Here is a 16,697-nt window from a genome sequence, read left to right as displayed (position 1 = left end):
TGGTGGTACTATGAGTATGTTCAGACCAGGACTCTTCTGAATATGTGAAGTTTGATGCAGAACTGAATAGACAATATTTTGTACTTTAGTTTCATTTCTTCATCATCAGTCGGTGTGTACAAGACCTGTACAATTTCAAGAGGATCTTCACACCAGTGAGTGTTTGGGTCCAAATAAATACATTTCATTTTTATGGAAATGTCTTAAAAAGGAACCAGAGATCATGATTCTTTGTGGCAAGTTAGCAAATAAACCTTTATTATGCCTGCACAATCTTGCCAGACAGAAAGTTAACATATCAAACAGTTTATTTATTTCATTCATCGATTTTGATACATACAAAATCACTATAAAATGTCACTCTAATATTGTTTCATTGCAACAACTGCCATTTTTTAACATTCACAAAATAAACTGATTCCTTCACCGCACTTCCTTCATGTAGTTAAAAAAAATCAAAATTGTCACATCTGTCTTCATCTGAGCAGATAATTCAGTGATTCAGAGATTAACACTGCTCTATCTCAACAATAAGACCATTTTCTGTCAAAGAAAATACAAAGAAAAAAAGGTTTGAGAATAAATAAAATCAAAGGTGAACAGATTTTTATGTGTAGTCACAGCACTTACTGTCCTGATCATTAGTTTAAACACAGGTTTTTACCACAGTGTCTGTTTGAGAAAATATAAAACACATGAATAATTGGCTTATTTTAATAAACTTCTTAGAAAGATCAAAAGACCAGGTGATTGTACAAAGATCTGTTTTGTTCAAATGACTGATTGTCAGAGTTCCTGTTCATTAAAAAGTCTTCTTTAATAACCCTTGTAGTCAGTTGCTTCTGTAGTGGTCATCAAAGTTAGTATCTTTTTCACACAAGATGCCAACTTGAGTAAACACAATAATAACTCATAAAAATAAAAGTATCACATGAAAATAAAACTCTGTCTCTCAGGAAAAGGTGGTAACTCTTGTAACAAGACACTATCATATGTGACCAACATTAAACCTGTGTAAACAAGGCAGTATCTTTTACAAAAAATAGAGTAACTTTGAAACATCTGCTACTTCTGGAAAACAAGATATTAGGTTTTGTTAAAAGAAGATAATTATTTATGCCAACAAGATTCCACCTTGTGTGAAAAGATACTTGTGGGACAGGTACTAGTGTTAATAAAATACTGACTTGTTTGGAACATGCTAGTATCTCCTTCACACAAGTACTGTGCCTCACTTTGGGACTCTCTGTCTTTATTAACTCAAAGGTCAGCAATGTCATGATGGTTCACAATTTGTCAGCGTAGTGAACTAGCTTATTAAAGCACCACCTGCATTTGCTTTGTCATCCACAAATTGCTGCTCTATTGAAATTAATTGATTTCTGCCCATGATAGGAATGCTGGTGTGACTGGGCTCCAACAGAGCATCAATCTGGTAGCTTAAGATCTGGCAATGTGGGCTGTGTTGAAATGAATAAATACCATGTCAGTTCATGTCAGTTCACGTCAGCGCTTCTGCATCAAATAGAGAAACCACCAAAGAAACAATCACTGTGCACTCTCTGTAACTGAAGCTGTGGTAGTATATACACAGCAATTATCAGCAAGTCACAAGAAAGAGCACAACTCGGGGAGGAAATTTGGCACCAATTCTGAAAACTGTCTCCTTGAACAGGAAGTGAAAACTCTTTGTGTCTTCATTATATCAGAGATGAGGAGCTGCAGCAGTTCAGTCTTAAGGGACAGTGACATGGAAAGGACTGCCAGGGACGTTCTCATCCCCCCATTTGACAATGAGGATATAGCTGCCCTGTTCTTTGACGGTGTAGGTGACATTGTACATCCTGTTGCCCATGTGTTTAACATAAACTTCCTCACATGGTGTCTTCGGCCCGTGCACACCAACCATCAGCATGTTGGTACCTGCAAATATTCAATATTTCAGTGAAAAAGTACTAAACGCTACAATTATCTGACCTTTAAACAAGTATTTGACCCTGTTGTGATATAAGACATCAAATACACAGCACTACCAGAACAGAGGCGTCCCTGCCTATCTTCAAGAAGCTCCTGAAGACCCAGCTCTTCTGAGAGCACCTCCTGTCCTAGCACTTTCAGACATTCCATTTTAAATATATTAATAAAGTTTTCCCAGGATTATCACAGATTTTCCCAGATCATCTCTGACCTGCTGCTGTGGTCCTGCCTCTCTCCTGCCTTCATTGTTATCACCCACTTATCCTCAACTGCATCCATGTGTGTCCCCCCAACTTCCCCCGTTCTCCCCTAATCTATCTCTATCTCTATTGCTCTCTCTTTTTCTCCTCCTTTACTCTCTCTCTTTAACCCCAACTGGTCAAGGCAGATGGCCATCCTCCAGGAGTCTGGGTCTGCTCGAGGTTTCTGCTGTTAAAAGGAAGTTTTTCCTCGCCACTGTCACCAGTCACAAGTGTTTGCTCCTGGAGGATTCTGTTGGGTTTCTGTAAATTGGCTTTAAGTCTGGTTCTGACCAACTCTATATGTAAAGTGTCATGAGATAACTTTGTTGTGATTTGGCACTATATAAATAAAATTTGATTGACTGATTGATTTGATTGGTTTTCCCCTTTAAGTCGCTTTGGAAAAAAGCATCTGCCAAATGCATAAATGTAAATGTAAATGCAAATATAGCATTATTATTAATAAACATCATCACCGTTCAGTAGCAAGATAGCAAGATAATAAATGATAGAATGAGGGAAGGTATTGCAAGCAAGATGTGTAAACAGTTTCAAAGCTTGCATGGCCATGATACCAACTTGTTAAACAATTTCTCATCCTTCTTTGTTTCGTTGTGTCGTTTCTCACCTGCTTTGCTGCAGTCCACCGTGAATGTGTTCTTCTGACCCACAAAGGCTTTTGAAAGGCCAGCTCCCCTGGAGATGACTTTACTTGCATCTGAGGAGAATTTGGGCAAAGAGGCAAAGGCCCCGCCCACTGATGATGACTTGGTGACAGTTTCCACAAGAACAGATGAAGTCTCATGCAGACTGTGGCCTCCAGACAGACGAGGTCCTGAAAAGAAATGCAGGAACATCAGCTAACTTAGTTGGTTGTCACCAAAGAGCAGCAACCTGACAACAACAGCAACAGCAAAACAAAATGTATAATATATTTTTATTGGTTGTGGTATTTAGTACCTTGAAACAGTAGATCAGTATAGTCTAAATGAGCAGAGCCAGTGTTCAGGCCGAAGTGTGTCTACCTGTTCTGAATGCTGACACTGTAATTGACTAGATTTACTGAAGCATAAGAATGTTGATGAGTCTGTCTCACCTTGTTCTAACAAATTACTAAAGGATCACATTCTCAAGACAAAAAGGGCTAAACACAGTGTCATCTTCAGAAAAGAGAAATCAGTATATAGCATTTATTTAAAGTAAAGACAGCTCTTAAGATCTCTGTGTATAATACTGGAGGACTAGTTGAATTTAATAAATAAAACTTCATTTTTATGGTTTGTTGGATGCTATGAAAACATAACTTGATTGAAGGCTGAGAGACTGTTGTAAAATACTATAAAAGGGAATTAGAATGTATTGTGCTTCCCACTTTTTTCAAGACATCCTACCATAAGTGGACAGAAACTCATGGAAAACTTGTATCCAGCCCTGACTTTAATAACTATAAGATCACATTCTGTCCTGGATTTTCTTGACCCACCTGAGACTTTGGCCTTGAATGGGCTGCCTACAATGTGCTGGGGTCCTCCATATTTGATGGAGATCAGGTAGTTCCCTGGAGCCATAGGTGTATAGAAGACCTTGTAGCCCTCAGAACACTCTTGACAGTCCATTTTGACTTTGGATGGTCCATCAATGGTCACAGACAGAGCTCCTGACCCGGCGTTACAGGTGTTTACAATAAACTCTGATGCCACACCTAAAAGAACAAAACAAAACAATCAACAGATGCTACAGAATTTTAGAAACCAGTGAACCCTACAGAAAATGGAAATATTAAAAATGACAACTTTAAGTAAATCAACAAGATCGCCCTGATTTAGATTAAAGGCGAATGTGTTAATTTACTCAGGATATTTTCTGTAAGTGCAGGCTAATAGCCGTGTACCTGTGGATCCTCCCTCCAAACCCGGTCCAAAGGCAGACACCATTCCAGGATCTCCGACCTGTCCTGGTTCTCCCACTCGGATCTTAAAGGGGCTACCAGGGACGTGGCTGCCGTTGAAACGAACATCAATAGAATGAACTCCATTCTCCCTCGGGACAAACCTGATTGCATGCTGATCTGCACACAAAAAGTTTAAGAGCTATTGAATGATTTGGATAATTTTCATGAGATCTGAACAGTGAGGACAGGTTGTAACTGTTTAATAATGTCAGTTCTGTCTTTCTGTGAAGATTCTTTGTCATCCAGATCATGGTATATCTAAATGCTGTATGAAGGCAATAATATATATATATATATATATATATATATATATATATATATATATATATATATATATATATATATACACAGTATATTTATATATTTATTACTTTCGAGGCTAAAGAAATGAAGAGGAATCATATAAATACATAAAGTAATAAATAAGTGTGCTGTCATTGTCAAATAATTTTGATTCAAAAAGAAATGAGCTATTGAGTGTGTTCCTTGAGGATTTACCATCTGACATATGTCAGAACAGATGCATACAAGTGATTTAGTCGAACTCATAGCATATTGTTAGGTAGTGGGCCCAGACTTGAGCCTTGTGGCATTCCAGATGAAGTAGTCACCCTCTTTCTTTTTCAGATCTGTTAATGAAGCTGCTATTTCTGCTTTAAATGAAAGAGCTCCTTAAACACCTAAAGGTACTTGCTAGTAACACTTATTCTTACCACTATCCAGCTCTGTGATGTAACACTCCTCTATGGCTCCTGATGGAGTATGGACTTTGGCATCAACCAGTCCCCTGGCTCCATTCAACTGCACAGCAAAGGAAGCCTCCTGCCCCACTTTCAAACCCATCTCCTGATGCAAAACAGAAATAAAGTTCAGAGAAAGCAGTGATTTCACGAGGAAATCTGAAAAAATTTGGGAGAAAAAAATAGGTTAATTTGAACTTTTTCACACCACAAGCCATATAAAAGCAGAGAAAAAACAAAATAAATAGTCTCATTGTGATTTTATTTTTGTATGTTTTTTTTTAAGGAAGTATTTTTTGGAGCACTGTTCAGCAGCGAATAAAGTCATGGGGACTAAAACTAGTGGCAGTAAAAAGATGAATACATATGACTATAAATATTTATAGTTCAGGATGAGAATACTGAAAACTTTTAAACCGCTTGGTTGAAGACATTGATATATTATTAACATGGGAAACACTCCATCATAAGCTCTCAGTCATATCTGCCCATAAGAAATTTTTTGATAGTTGATGAGACTGTCGCCTTTAATACAGTCAGTAACATGTCACAAGGTGTAGTGGTGAAGTTACAGATTACAACCGAGTAAACACCCTCCTCAGTTCCCCTACGCGGATGCAAAAAACACTAGTCCCTTTTTAAAGTCAGTGATTATTCTGCACTTTTTACCCTCGGCCCTGATGTGAGCCGCAGTGTAATATTCCAAATTCTGACTGCCTTTGGTTGTTATTAATATTTACTTGTATTTTTGTTTTCATTATTTGAGTACATTTAATCCTAGACTACTTGATGTACTTAAGTACAGTAAATACTAGATACTTATAGACTTTAGCTTGAATAGTATTTCAGTTGATGACTTGAACTTCTACCAAAGTAATTTCTTGGTTGGCTTTACCTGTACTTCTACTCAAGTGTGACTTTCCAGTACTTTATACAACACTGATTAAGCTGAAGAAAGAAGAACAAACATGGCAAGCTATTCCCTTTACTCACATACTAAGATAAAAAAAAAAATCACCAATGAAAACATGGACATTACATAGTGTTCCTGAAGTTAGATTCTCATGAATCCCCCTAAATCTTATAATTTAACATAGTGAGAGGCTTCATGAAACTGCTCTGCACACATTGTGGACTCCACACACACTCAGGTGATGTTTTCTCACCTGAAGGCTGGTAATGGTCAGACGACGAGCATCATCTGACAATGTGGCGATGGGAACAATGAAGGGAGAGTCCGGGATGTGCTCATCATTGAATTTTATAGAAACTTCATAATCACCTTGAGGTTAGAAAAGACAAGGAAAGGTTTTTGTAGTTGTTACAAAGAATGTTGGGTGTTGCATAAGTATATGTGGGTTTTATTTATTTACAGTCATATTACTGCTTACATGTCTGTGTGTTCAGATCATTTTGACTGACTATAAGGGGGAGCAGCATCAGAACCAGCGACACCAACAGACTTGATAGAATCATCAAGAAGGGTGGCTCTGTAATCGGTCTGAGGCTGGACTATCTTGAGACCGTGGTGGAGAGGAGGACTCTTAAGAAACTGGTCTCCATTGTGGACAATGATGAGCACCCTCTATATTAATTATCTATCTATCTATCTATCTATCTATCTATCTATCTATCTATCTATCTATCTATCTATCTATCTATCTATCTATCTATCTATCTATCTATCTGTCTGTCTGTCTGTCTGTCTGTCTGTCTGTCTGTCTGTCTATCTATCTATCTGTCTGTCTGTCTGTCTATCTGTCTGTCTGTCTGTCTGTCTGTCTGTCTGTCTGTCTATCTATCTATGAGTGAATCAGTAATCTAAACTGATCTAGAGTCAGTGGTAGTCTCACCAGGTTCTTGAACCACATAGGAAACTCCACAGGATCCGTCCTTGCGGTCCTCAAAGGTGATCTCGGCCTTGCTGGGTCCCTCCACAGCGATGGACAGACCTCCAGCTCCAGCCTCTCGGGTCCAGATACTGAACTCAGCTGCAGAACAACAAACAGAAGCATTAATCACACCTTCACTGCAGAGCTACTGATATTTACAAAGCCAGCAAGTCACTGAATAAGTGTGAATAAATCTATTAAAATACAAAAAAAAAATCACTATTTTTCTGCTAGAACATTATGAGGTAGTCAGTCAATTTAATACTTGGACAGTGTGTATGTAGTGGAGAAGGAAAAGTAAGAAAAAACAATAAAGGAAGTGTGACAGCATATCAGGGTCACTGTAGGTTAGAAAAATGCTGTGATTGAAGTGTCAGATTTATTAGAAAAAATGGAAGGAAACTAGGGGAGATAATGTATAGAGTGATAAATTCTAGATGTGGAGGAGAATGTATCAGATAATTGTAATGTTATACAGAAGTGGAATCTACCACACAACTACATCACCTTTTTTTCTTTTAATCTCATAGGATCTTTTTTAACACAAATTGAAGCTAATACACCATTGTAGGTAAAGAGAGAAGGTCGAGGGGAAAGAAAGATGAAGGGGTAAAAGGTTTTTGTGGCCCACCTGGGATCCCTGCCACTCCTCGGTCCAGGCCAGTCCCTCCTGCTCGGACCTTGTGAGCCCCTCCCTCTCCCAGCGGCCCCACGGTGAACTGGAAGGGGCTTCCTGGGACATGCTGACCTCGGTATTTGACATTGACCGTGTGAGGACCCATCTCCTGGGGGATGAAGCGGACGCTGTAGGTACTGTCCTCTCCTCTGATGATCTCTGCATCCTCCGTCTTACCCCCAGGACTCGTCACCTGAGCTGTCATGTCTTGGTTCCCTGCCTCACCTGAGGAGACGAACCATTCAGAGGAGGAGGGGGGACATGGATCAAACTGTTAGTGAGCAGAGTTACTATGGGTTTACAGGGCATTCAACTAGGAGTCATCAAACTTTTAGAGAACATTTAGAGAGCTCATTAGTTCACAGTACAAGACAAACTTCACTTGATATTTAAATGTCCATGCTGATTTGTCTCCCACTGACTTCAGAAGAAAATATAAAGCTACAGATGTTTACTTTGAGATTGACCACCAGTTTTAAACAGAAACTTGGTGCCTTTTATGGTTTGAGTTTTAAAAATTAGGATTTCAGCAATTAAAAAGTTTCTGCTACATGTAACAAAAGACAAAAATTTTATGTAAAAAAAAGAGGGAGAAAAAGTGAGATATCAGAGAATTCACATCTAACCAATAACATATATCCACAAATCCAAGCACAGGAGGAAGAAAGTACCATAAAGGAATTGATCAAATGTATCGATCCATTATTAATAAGCATTCCACTCCTGTCCTAAATCTGAATAAATTTAAGTTTAGACCATATTACTTCACCTGTGGTTCAGGTGGGATTTATTCCTGCTCTCTTTGTTAAGTGTTCACACACAGGTCTGGTTAAATTCTCATGCAGATTAAACACATGTCACAGAAAACCCAGATTAGACATTTCCATGCAGAGTCCTGTTAGCTGCACTGCACTTTGTTCATCACTCAGACACTACAAGTTTGTTTGATTCATGGTTTTCAGTCACAGAGGTAAACATCAGTTCATTTAAAATGTTATGAATGGAAAAATCTTTATTTTGATTTTTAAACTGACTCTGTCTTCTCTAAAACACCACCAAATTTGAACGTCCAGTTTTAACTTTAAACTTACACTTGAGGACTTTTAACTATGAAGACGACTGCCTTTTTTCAGTTGCACTGATCAAAATAATCCAGTTCCCTGTTGAATGGAGTACCTGAAGTGATTAATTTGATCCAGCTAGCAAGCAATGTAACATTTTGTTAAAGAATACAGAGCAACTGAACTATACGTTTTTTACACTTAACCATGGCCCAATGTGTATGTAATAATGTATATTTTTATTTAGCCTCTCAAGTTAATTGATTTCAATTGATTAAAATTCATTTTAATTCAATAAACTAAGATTACATCTAAATTAGTCAGTTTACACCTAGTTTTGCTAAGCTCTGAATAGATCTATTCTTGAAATATGCTTGGTTTTCTTATGGTATTTCCAATATGCTACAAAATCAATGAGTTCTAACTATTCATTTTTCTCTACTATTGATACATCTGCATTTAATGTGATAATTTTATTACATGCTAGAAAACAGCTAGCTATAATTTGCCTGAGCCCAGGAACGTGTGGCACATTCATTATATTTAATAGACAGGGAAAATACAAAATATAAACATTAATACCATAATATATCAACAAATCTTCATATTTAATACCACAATAATCTAAGTGATAAAAGTCCAGCTCTACTTTTGATGTTCTGGATGAAAAAAAAAATGTTTGATAAAAAAAAAAAAAAAGTTTGATAAAAAAGATATAAAACTGGATCTTTCACTACCAGGAAACAATACTGTTACTATACAAACACACAGTTTTCCCTTTTCCAAATACCTTTTCATTCAGAGGTTGATTGAAGTTTCTGAAAACAGTGCCAGAACATCAAAAACTGTTCTAAAAATCACTAGTTGATTATGTTTTTAGAAAGCTGCTGATTACCTCTGCAACTTGGATGTTTGCTGATACATGAACGTATAACACAGATCAGTATCAGTACAGTTTAGTTTCAACAGAACACACACTCGTCCACACACACACACCGTCCTGCAGCGGCGGTCTGCCACTGAATCCACTCAGACCATCGCGGCCCAGGAAGTCTCCAAACACGTCCCTGAACGGGTCGCCGCCCACCTGCGTGCTCTCCTCTACCCGGACCTCCCTCTTGGTCTCACCTCCGCGGGTTTTACTGATCTCAGTCCGCTCGGTGCGAGTGTACGTGTGACTGCTGCGAGTGAACGTCCGAGTCAGACGCTCCTGGGCTGAAACCATCTGAAACCAGTTTCCTACAAGTGGAGGAGGAAGAGGAGCAGCCAAGGAGGAAGAGGGGGAATAAGAGAGGGGCTGAAGTGCATTCTGGGAAATGGAAGAAGCAGAGAAGACAGGCACAGAAGGAGGAAAAGATGTGATATCACATCTCACCTGGGATTTTGAGGTTAAGGTCACATGTGCTGCCCACGGTGGCGATGGACGGAGCCTGGCGCCTCCTGGTGATGCTCTCCTTCATCCGACCCTCTCCGAAAACCTTCACCGTGAACGGACTTCCTGTTGGGTTCAACATTTTGAGAATTAGTGTATAGGTCAATCAGTAAGATGATAATAAAACAATTATCAACAGTCAGATAAATAGTAATGATTAACTAATGGAGAACAGCTGGGAATAAGTCTTAAATAAGTTATTTTCTGCTGTATTCTTTTTTCCACTTATTTCCACTTCTCTTTATTTTCTACTTCTTTTCTTCTTTCTCTTCTTCTTTACGTTATAAGTACATTTCAGTTTCACATTTCCCAAATTTTGTTTAATTTCATTCATATCATATTCAATTTATCATTTGTCCAACATATTTTTTATCTACTTCTGTTTGTTTTTACCTGGGACGTGCTGGTCAGCAAACTTGATGTTGATGATGTAGTTTCCAGGCTCAGTGGGACAGTAGGTGACCTTACATGTCCCGTCCTCCACATCCTCACAGTTAATGTCCACTTTACTGGGACCCTCAATGGACAAACCCAATCCACCATATCCTGAAAGCCAGTCATGGGGACTTAAATGCGGGTCAAATGCAAAAAAAAATATACGCTTCATATCTTAAACAAAAACTTATATTTAAACCAAAAAAAAGTCTTTAAATGTTAAATTTCAGTCCTCTGAAGTGGCATGAAAGATCTTGTTTACTTTTATGAACTTTAAACTTAAAAGGCTAAGGAGTTCTTTAAGTTGTTAAATAAGGTAAAACAGTAGTCGCTTTTCCATTTACCCTCAAATTGCGCAAATAAAACTTGCACATAAAAATTTACAGAATGGAAAAACGACAATTTCGCCAAAAGTCTTATTTTTCGATTAAAAGTTTTTGTGCAGGCAAGAGGTGATTTTTCGGGCGTAGCGCAAATGGTATATCAGATGTCCAATGGAAAAGCAACTACTGTATAAAGAGGCATCTTGAGATTCTGATATAATTTTTAGAGACTTAGATTCTTTACTCAACTAAAAACATTACAAGGTAGAAACATTACAAGGTCAAAATACTATACAAATAAAACTCCCAAATTCAAATGAATTTATTTTTAAAGCATCAAAAATACAAAACAAAAAGTATTGAATGTGTAAAATGCCTCCTTTTAAGTTAATATATGTATATAAGATAACATTATGATCTGTTTTTTTCTTCACTAAAAAATTCATCAAGAGTTTTAACGTAATTTCTCATGATGAAGCCAGTTTTAGGACCTTTGTATAGTTTATATAGTATATGGTAATCATATCTCTTTTATGTAAAGAAAAAAAACAAAACTTTAAACGTCAAATAAATATAAAGAAGTAAAAGTAGTTGTAGAGGCAAGTGGTACATTGCATAAAATGTAAAGAAGCACAAGATAAAATTGCACTTAAATACAGTATTTTAGTAAATGTATTTGATTACATTCTGCCCCTACTGCAACAACATGCAAAACATGCAAATTTAGCAACATAACTGATGGAATTACTGCACCATTGCCAGTTACATCTTCAGTGAAATCTTGAACTAATACAAATACTACATAAAGCTTGAAACTTGAATGGAATTTTCTAAGTCACATTTTTCATTCAACTGTTTCATAAACACAGTGTCATGCTTGTACAGTTGGAATGAGCAAAGAAATCTTACCTGCGTTCCTGGTGTCGACAATAAACTCTGCCACCTCCAGAGTGTGTCCCTCCACCAGCCCCTGACCGTACACCTTCACCTTACTGGCATCTCCAATCTCTGACTGGCCCACCATGATTTTGAATGGGCTGTTGGTCACATGTTTGCCATTTTTCTTCACGCTTACCACATGCTCGCCTACTTCCTTTGGTGTGAATGAGATGCCTGCAGACAGCAGGGACATGATCAGAAAAAATGTTTGCATTTTACCAAAAAAAGAAGCTGCTTGAGCTCTCTCTGCTCAACCTTAAAAACTGACCGATGTGTCTGTTGGGCAGCCTCTTCAGCAGACAGGGCTCCTCGTTACCAGATGGTGCTCGGATGCTCGTAGTCAAACTGCTCAAGTCTGTCTCCATGATCTTTAAGGACACATCTGTTGCTGTACCGACATTAAGCTGTGACATCCTCATGGAGTCGTCTCCTGAAGAAAACAAGAAGAATCAAAACAATCTGAAACAAGTGGTGCCAGCCACAACAAACCCCACCCCTCGCACGTATTGTAGCTTATTTTGGCATTGATCCAGCTGATGTCATCATGTCTATGCATGTGCTGATGTCTTCATATCAACTGTCTCTATATATTTGCCAAGTTTGAAGTAAATTGAAACAAAATTGATGTTTTTATAGATGTGAAATTTCAACCATTGTAAGTAAATGGGGGAAAAACAGATTTGAAAAATTCATAAAAAATTTGATCTTTGACCCACTTTCTCCAAAATGTAATGACATCTATTCTGGGTCACTGGCAAGCTATAAACCCAATTTGGTATGAACTCAACCAATAATTTTGCTACCAAAGTTTTAACAAACAAACAAACCGAACCAAAACAATACCCCTTGCCTCCCCTTCAGGTGGGCGGGGTCATAACAAATGACCAGCTCAAGCTGTTAATATCTGCACAACATAAACATGATCCTTTATAATATGAATGAAAGACCTTCCAGATTAGACATAACTAAAGAAAAATTAAGGGAATTCCAGTAATTAGTTAAGATTTTGTTTCACATAAAGATAGCGGCACCTAAGAGTAAAATAAATTCTTACACATGCATACAGTCTGCCACATGTACATGTACATATACATGTAGCAGTATTTATAAAGCAAAAAGGCCCAAGAAATTAAACTTGGAGAACTCCTCCAGTTATAAGAGACCACTGACACCTTTAGCAGGGAAGATTGAGAAATAATTTTTCCAAAAATAATATGATTTTAGTATAGAAAATGTCCCTTCTTTCAGTCAAGCTCTTAGTATATCAACAAAAACAAAATAAATTAGAAAAGTACTCTGAGAGCGCAGACCTCCGCCAAGGCAGATCAGTGCCCCCCCCCCAAATCACCACCAAAATTTAATCATTTGCTCCTTGTGCCAATATCAACATTTCCTGAAATTTTCATCCAAATCCATCCATAACTTTTTGAGTTATCTTGCACACGGACAGACAGACAAACCAATGCCAGCAAAAAGATAACCTCTTTGGCGGAGGTAACAACATTTCAGTAACTACGTATTAGCATCAGTACCTGTGATCTTAGCAGTAAATGGGCTGCCAGCTATGTGTTTGTCATCAAACTTGACAATAATGTTGTAGTCTCCAGGTGCAGTAGGAAGGTAGGACACAGTGCATGTCCCGTCTTTGTTGTCCTTACAGCTGATTTCTGCTTTAGACGGACCTTCAACTGCTAGAGACAGACCACCTACAGGCAAGAAATATAAAAAGACATTGTACCATACTTTTACAGTGTATTTATATTTTTATTTTCACTGCGTTTAGTTTTTTCCTCTTGATGTATATTCTTTAGCTACATGTTTTTACAAATTGGTTAAGGTGTGTGTTAAGGTAACTACCTTCTCCAGCATCTTTGGTAACAATCGTAAATGTCGCCGGTCTGTTCACCATGCCATGGCTCAGACCTGGACCATAAGCCGTCACATGACCACTGTTAATGGCATCCACATAGAACTGGAGTGGACTTCCTGTAATAAACAAAACACATGAAATTTATTAAAAGCAGAAATGATTGTGAGTGTTGGTTTATTTTTAAGCCAAACTCTTTTTTTAATTTACTTTATTTATAAGGGACCATGTACAATTTTAAACATAAATATTACCATTTGATACATTGTACCAGATTTTGCCTTGATGATGCTTATTTACTATTTGTTTCAAAAGATATCTGATGCAAATGAATCCTTGTTTTTCTGATTAAAAGTAAAAATATATACTGTAAATAATGTTATGGGTTTACCTGGGATGTGGTTGCCATCATATTTGATGTCCATCTCATGTAGGCCTCTTTCAGTTGGGGAGTATTTTACAGTGACAGTACCATCCTTGTTATCTGTGATGAACGGGCAGGCAGTTCGACCAGAGGGCATTCGCACCTCACCTGAAGAACACATCAAAAAACATAGTCATTAGTTTGAAATCATATTAAAAATCAGAACATTTACAGATTTTATCCTATGACCATGATGCCTTTTATGTGTCATATCTGATACATGAGTTTGAGTTATAAATGTAAAACAAATATCATAAAGATGTGTTTTATCCTTTTACATTTTATAGACAAATGAATAAATCAGAATTCTTTAGTTGTAACCTTACTTTACTTACTAGTATTACAATTGAAAAAGGTGGGGTTTATTTTAATGACTTTAGTAGTAAATATAAAGTTTGCTACTTGATATTGTCCTACATCATCACTGATCAGTAGAAAAACAACATATAATTTCTATTGGTAATCTGGATCTGCAAATTAACAAAACAAATAAAATGGTACAATATTAACAATGAACCCATTCAATTTAGAAATTAGCAGCAGATAAAGCTGAAATAACACATTATTGTCATTTTGTGTAAAAAAAAAAAAAAAAGCGTGAGCTCAGTGTCAAATTTTAAGCCAAATAAGACAACGGTAAAACTAAATGCTTATAAAGTTAATGACATGCTGCTATACAACTTAGATATTTCCAATTCCATGCAGACCGTGTATTCTTAACAAATCTGGTCTAAATTCAGAGCAGTGTGCAACACAAAAACAAACCATAAAAAGCCAAATCTGACCTGTAATCTCTCCCTTCTGCACCGTGAAGGGAATGACCAGACTGAAGGGGCGGAGCATGGGCTCCATTCCGTCCGCGGGGCTGATGGGATCATCAGTGGCCTAGACCGGAGCCAGAGGGGAGGGGCATTAGTGTGACCATACTGGGAGCTCTGGGATATCGGCCAGAGAAGAGGAGGATGGAGGAGAATCACAGCGGGAAAGCAGAGAAGCAGAGGCTGGCAGCACAGAACACTGACTGTACATTGATCCAACAACCCAGAGGGGTTTACACCAACACAATAAGAGGACCATATTGTGTCCACCTTTTTATTTGAGTATATTGACATCATTATGGAAGGAACTCTGAAAAATACAGAGCTTGATTATTTGTTCAAGTATACAGTAAAATTTGTACACAATTTCCTTTGCAGTCAATGATTGCCTCAACTTTCTGCATTCTTTGACCATTTATTATATTATTTCATAACTCCATATTTTAAAGCACTGCTTGTTTTTTTTTTATAATATTACTAGAAAGCTATCATCTGACATAGAATACTGTTCTGCCATAAAAAGGCCCACACAGAATCTGTGCACATAAATTTCAAAAATTTCAGGCAAGTTTACTACATCCATGCCTCCCACCGTACATGGGTGACAGTTTTAATTAAGATATTTAATTAACATTTTACAAGTTGAGAAAAATGTCAAAAAGTTTCCCAAAAGTCTCCATAATTTCCAAAAATGGTCACAAGTATCATGAATTGATACTGTCAAACTCAACTGAATCCCAGAGTTTAGTTCTGGATCATTTCCAAACCTGATCTATAGGAAAATATCTATAGATAACTTTTGGTCTTGAAAACATGCAAACTTCAGATATAAAAAGGCTACAAAATGTTGTATAAGTAATGAAGACGTATCATAATTGGGGCAGTTGGTCACAGTTAAAGTGGGTCTGGTGTGAAACCAGCCCTGCAGCAGCAGACAGGACGGTCATGCAGATAAAACATGCTGGCTTCATGCTGAGCCACAGAAAATCTATCGCAGTAAATGTTGCGGTGTTGACAGTGAAAAGCTGCAGTGATGTGGTGGATGAGGACAGTTTGTATGACACAGAGTGGGTGTATAATAACTGTGTACCCATGGAGGGGTGAAGCCCACATAGGGGGAGTAGGGCTGCTGTAACTGAAGCTTGTCACATGGTTCCTCTATTATTGGGATGGTGTCACAGGCCTATCAGGGAGGAAATACAGCTTTGTAAACACACACACACACACACACTGGCACACAGATGGATTATGAGACCAGACTGAGCAGCAACTTCCGAGGTTGAAAAATGAAACCAATGTAAAGTGCCTAAACCTGCAGTTCCTCAAATGGCCACTGGCTAAAAAAACACACAAACATTTAAAAACTTGACAATCAAGTATGCTGAAGTGTCCAAGTTTCAGTGAAACCTGAAGAAATGTTGTGTTAGTAATGTTGTAGTGGAGGTTCAGCATGTTTATATCCAAAATAGTCAGAGTGACAACTAGACAGAATACAATCTAGAAAGCTGACCTCTGTACTGCACTAAGAGCAGTCATAATGTATAAAGTTCAGAAGACCCCAGTTCTTTGGCTCTCACTAATCCATCCATGCACCTACATGCACAAACATTAGGTTTTTCATTATTTTTAAAACATCTCTGCGTAAGTATCTCAGAATAAATTCACACCAAATAAGTTAAATATTATGTTTTAGCTTGTGTTTGAATTATTCTTATTTCATGGGTTCCTGTTTCAGGCCCCTAATGTTGTGGTTGGGTCCTACTCAACACACCACAACAATCTGCAACGGTCAGGTCATGTGATCAAAACTGATATCATTCCAATTTTAGTACATGCGTTAGCGAACTAACACACATTGATTTTTTCACCATTTATATATATATTTTTTTAGATAAAACAACTGTATTACACACTCCTCAC

The 16,697-nt window shown here is 37.6% G+C and overlaps 1 protein-coding gene across 4 annotated transcripts in view; it reads right to left on the bottom strand.

The window, feature by feature from the left end:
* Positions 1-211: 211 nt before the first annotated feature.
* The window catches only part of flncb (filamin C, gamma b (actin binding protein 280)), a 68,188-nt gene continuing 51,702 nt past the window's right edge, over positions 212-16,697 (bottom strand). The window contains exons 32-49 of one of the 4 annotated variants that reach the window (XM_030149686.1): positions 15,868-15,960; positions 14,745-14,844; positions 13,927-14,067; positions 13,526-13,654; positions 13,201-13,374; positions 11,937-12,098; positions 11,639-11,842; positions 10,365-10,517; positions 9,915-10,037; positions 9,536-9,778; positions 7,434-7,703; positions 6,764-6,901; positions 6,077-6,192; positions 4,884-5,016; positions 4,111-4,287; positions 3,703-3,921; positions 2,848-3,054; positions 212-1,923 (exon numbers count right to left, since the gene is read on the bottom strand). In XM_030149686.1, the coding sequence (XP_030005546.1) occupies positions 1,736-1,923; positions 2,848-3,054; positions 3,703-3,921; positions 4,111-4,287; positions 4,884-5,016; positions 6,077-6,192; positions 6,764-6,901; positions 7,434-7,703; positions 9,536-9,778; positions 9,915-10,037; positions 10,365-10,517; positions 11,639-11,842; positions 11,937-12,098; positions 13,201-13,374; positions 13,526-13,654; positions 13,927-14,067; positions 14,745-14,844; positions 15,868-15,960 (2,970 nt within the window). In that variant the 3' untranslated portion in view covers positions 212-1,735. The remainder of the gene's footprint in view (positions 1,924-2,847; positions 3,055-3,702; positions 3,922-4,110; positions 4,288-4,883; positions 5,017-6,076; positions 6,193-6,763; positions 6,902-7,433; positions 7,704-9,535; positions 9,779-9,914; positions 10,038-10,364; positions 10,518-11,638; positions 11,843-11,936; positions 12,099-13,200; positions 13,375-13,525; positions 13,655-13,926; positions 14,068-14,744; positions 14,845-15,867; positions 15,961-16,697) is intronic. The other 3 variants (XM_030149688.1, XM_030149687.1, XM_030149689.1) reach the window with 3 other exon arrangements.

Source organism: Sphaeramia orbicularis, chromosome 12, assembly GCF_902148855.1.
Source record: "Sphaeramia orbicularis chromosome 12, fSphaOr1.1, whole genome shotgun sequence".
Lineage (NCBI taxonomy): Eukaryota > Metazoa > Chordata > Actinopteri > Kurtiformes > Apogonidae > Sphaeramia > Sphaeramia orbicularis.
Note: the sequence above shows the minus strand (reverse complement) of the source record. Positions and strands in the feature narration are given on the sequence as shown.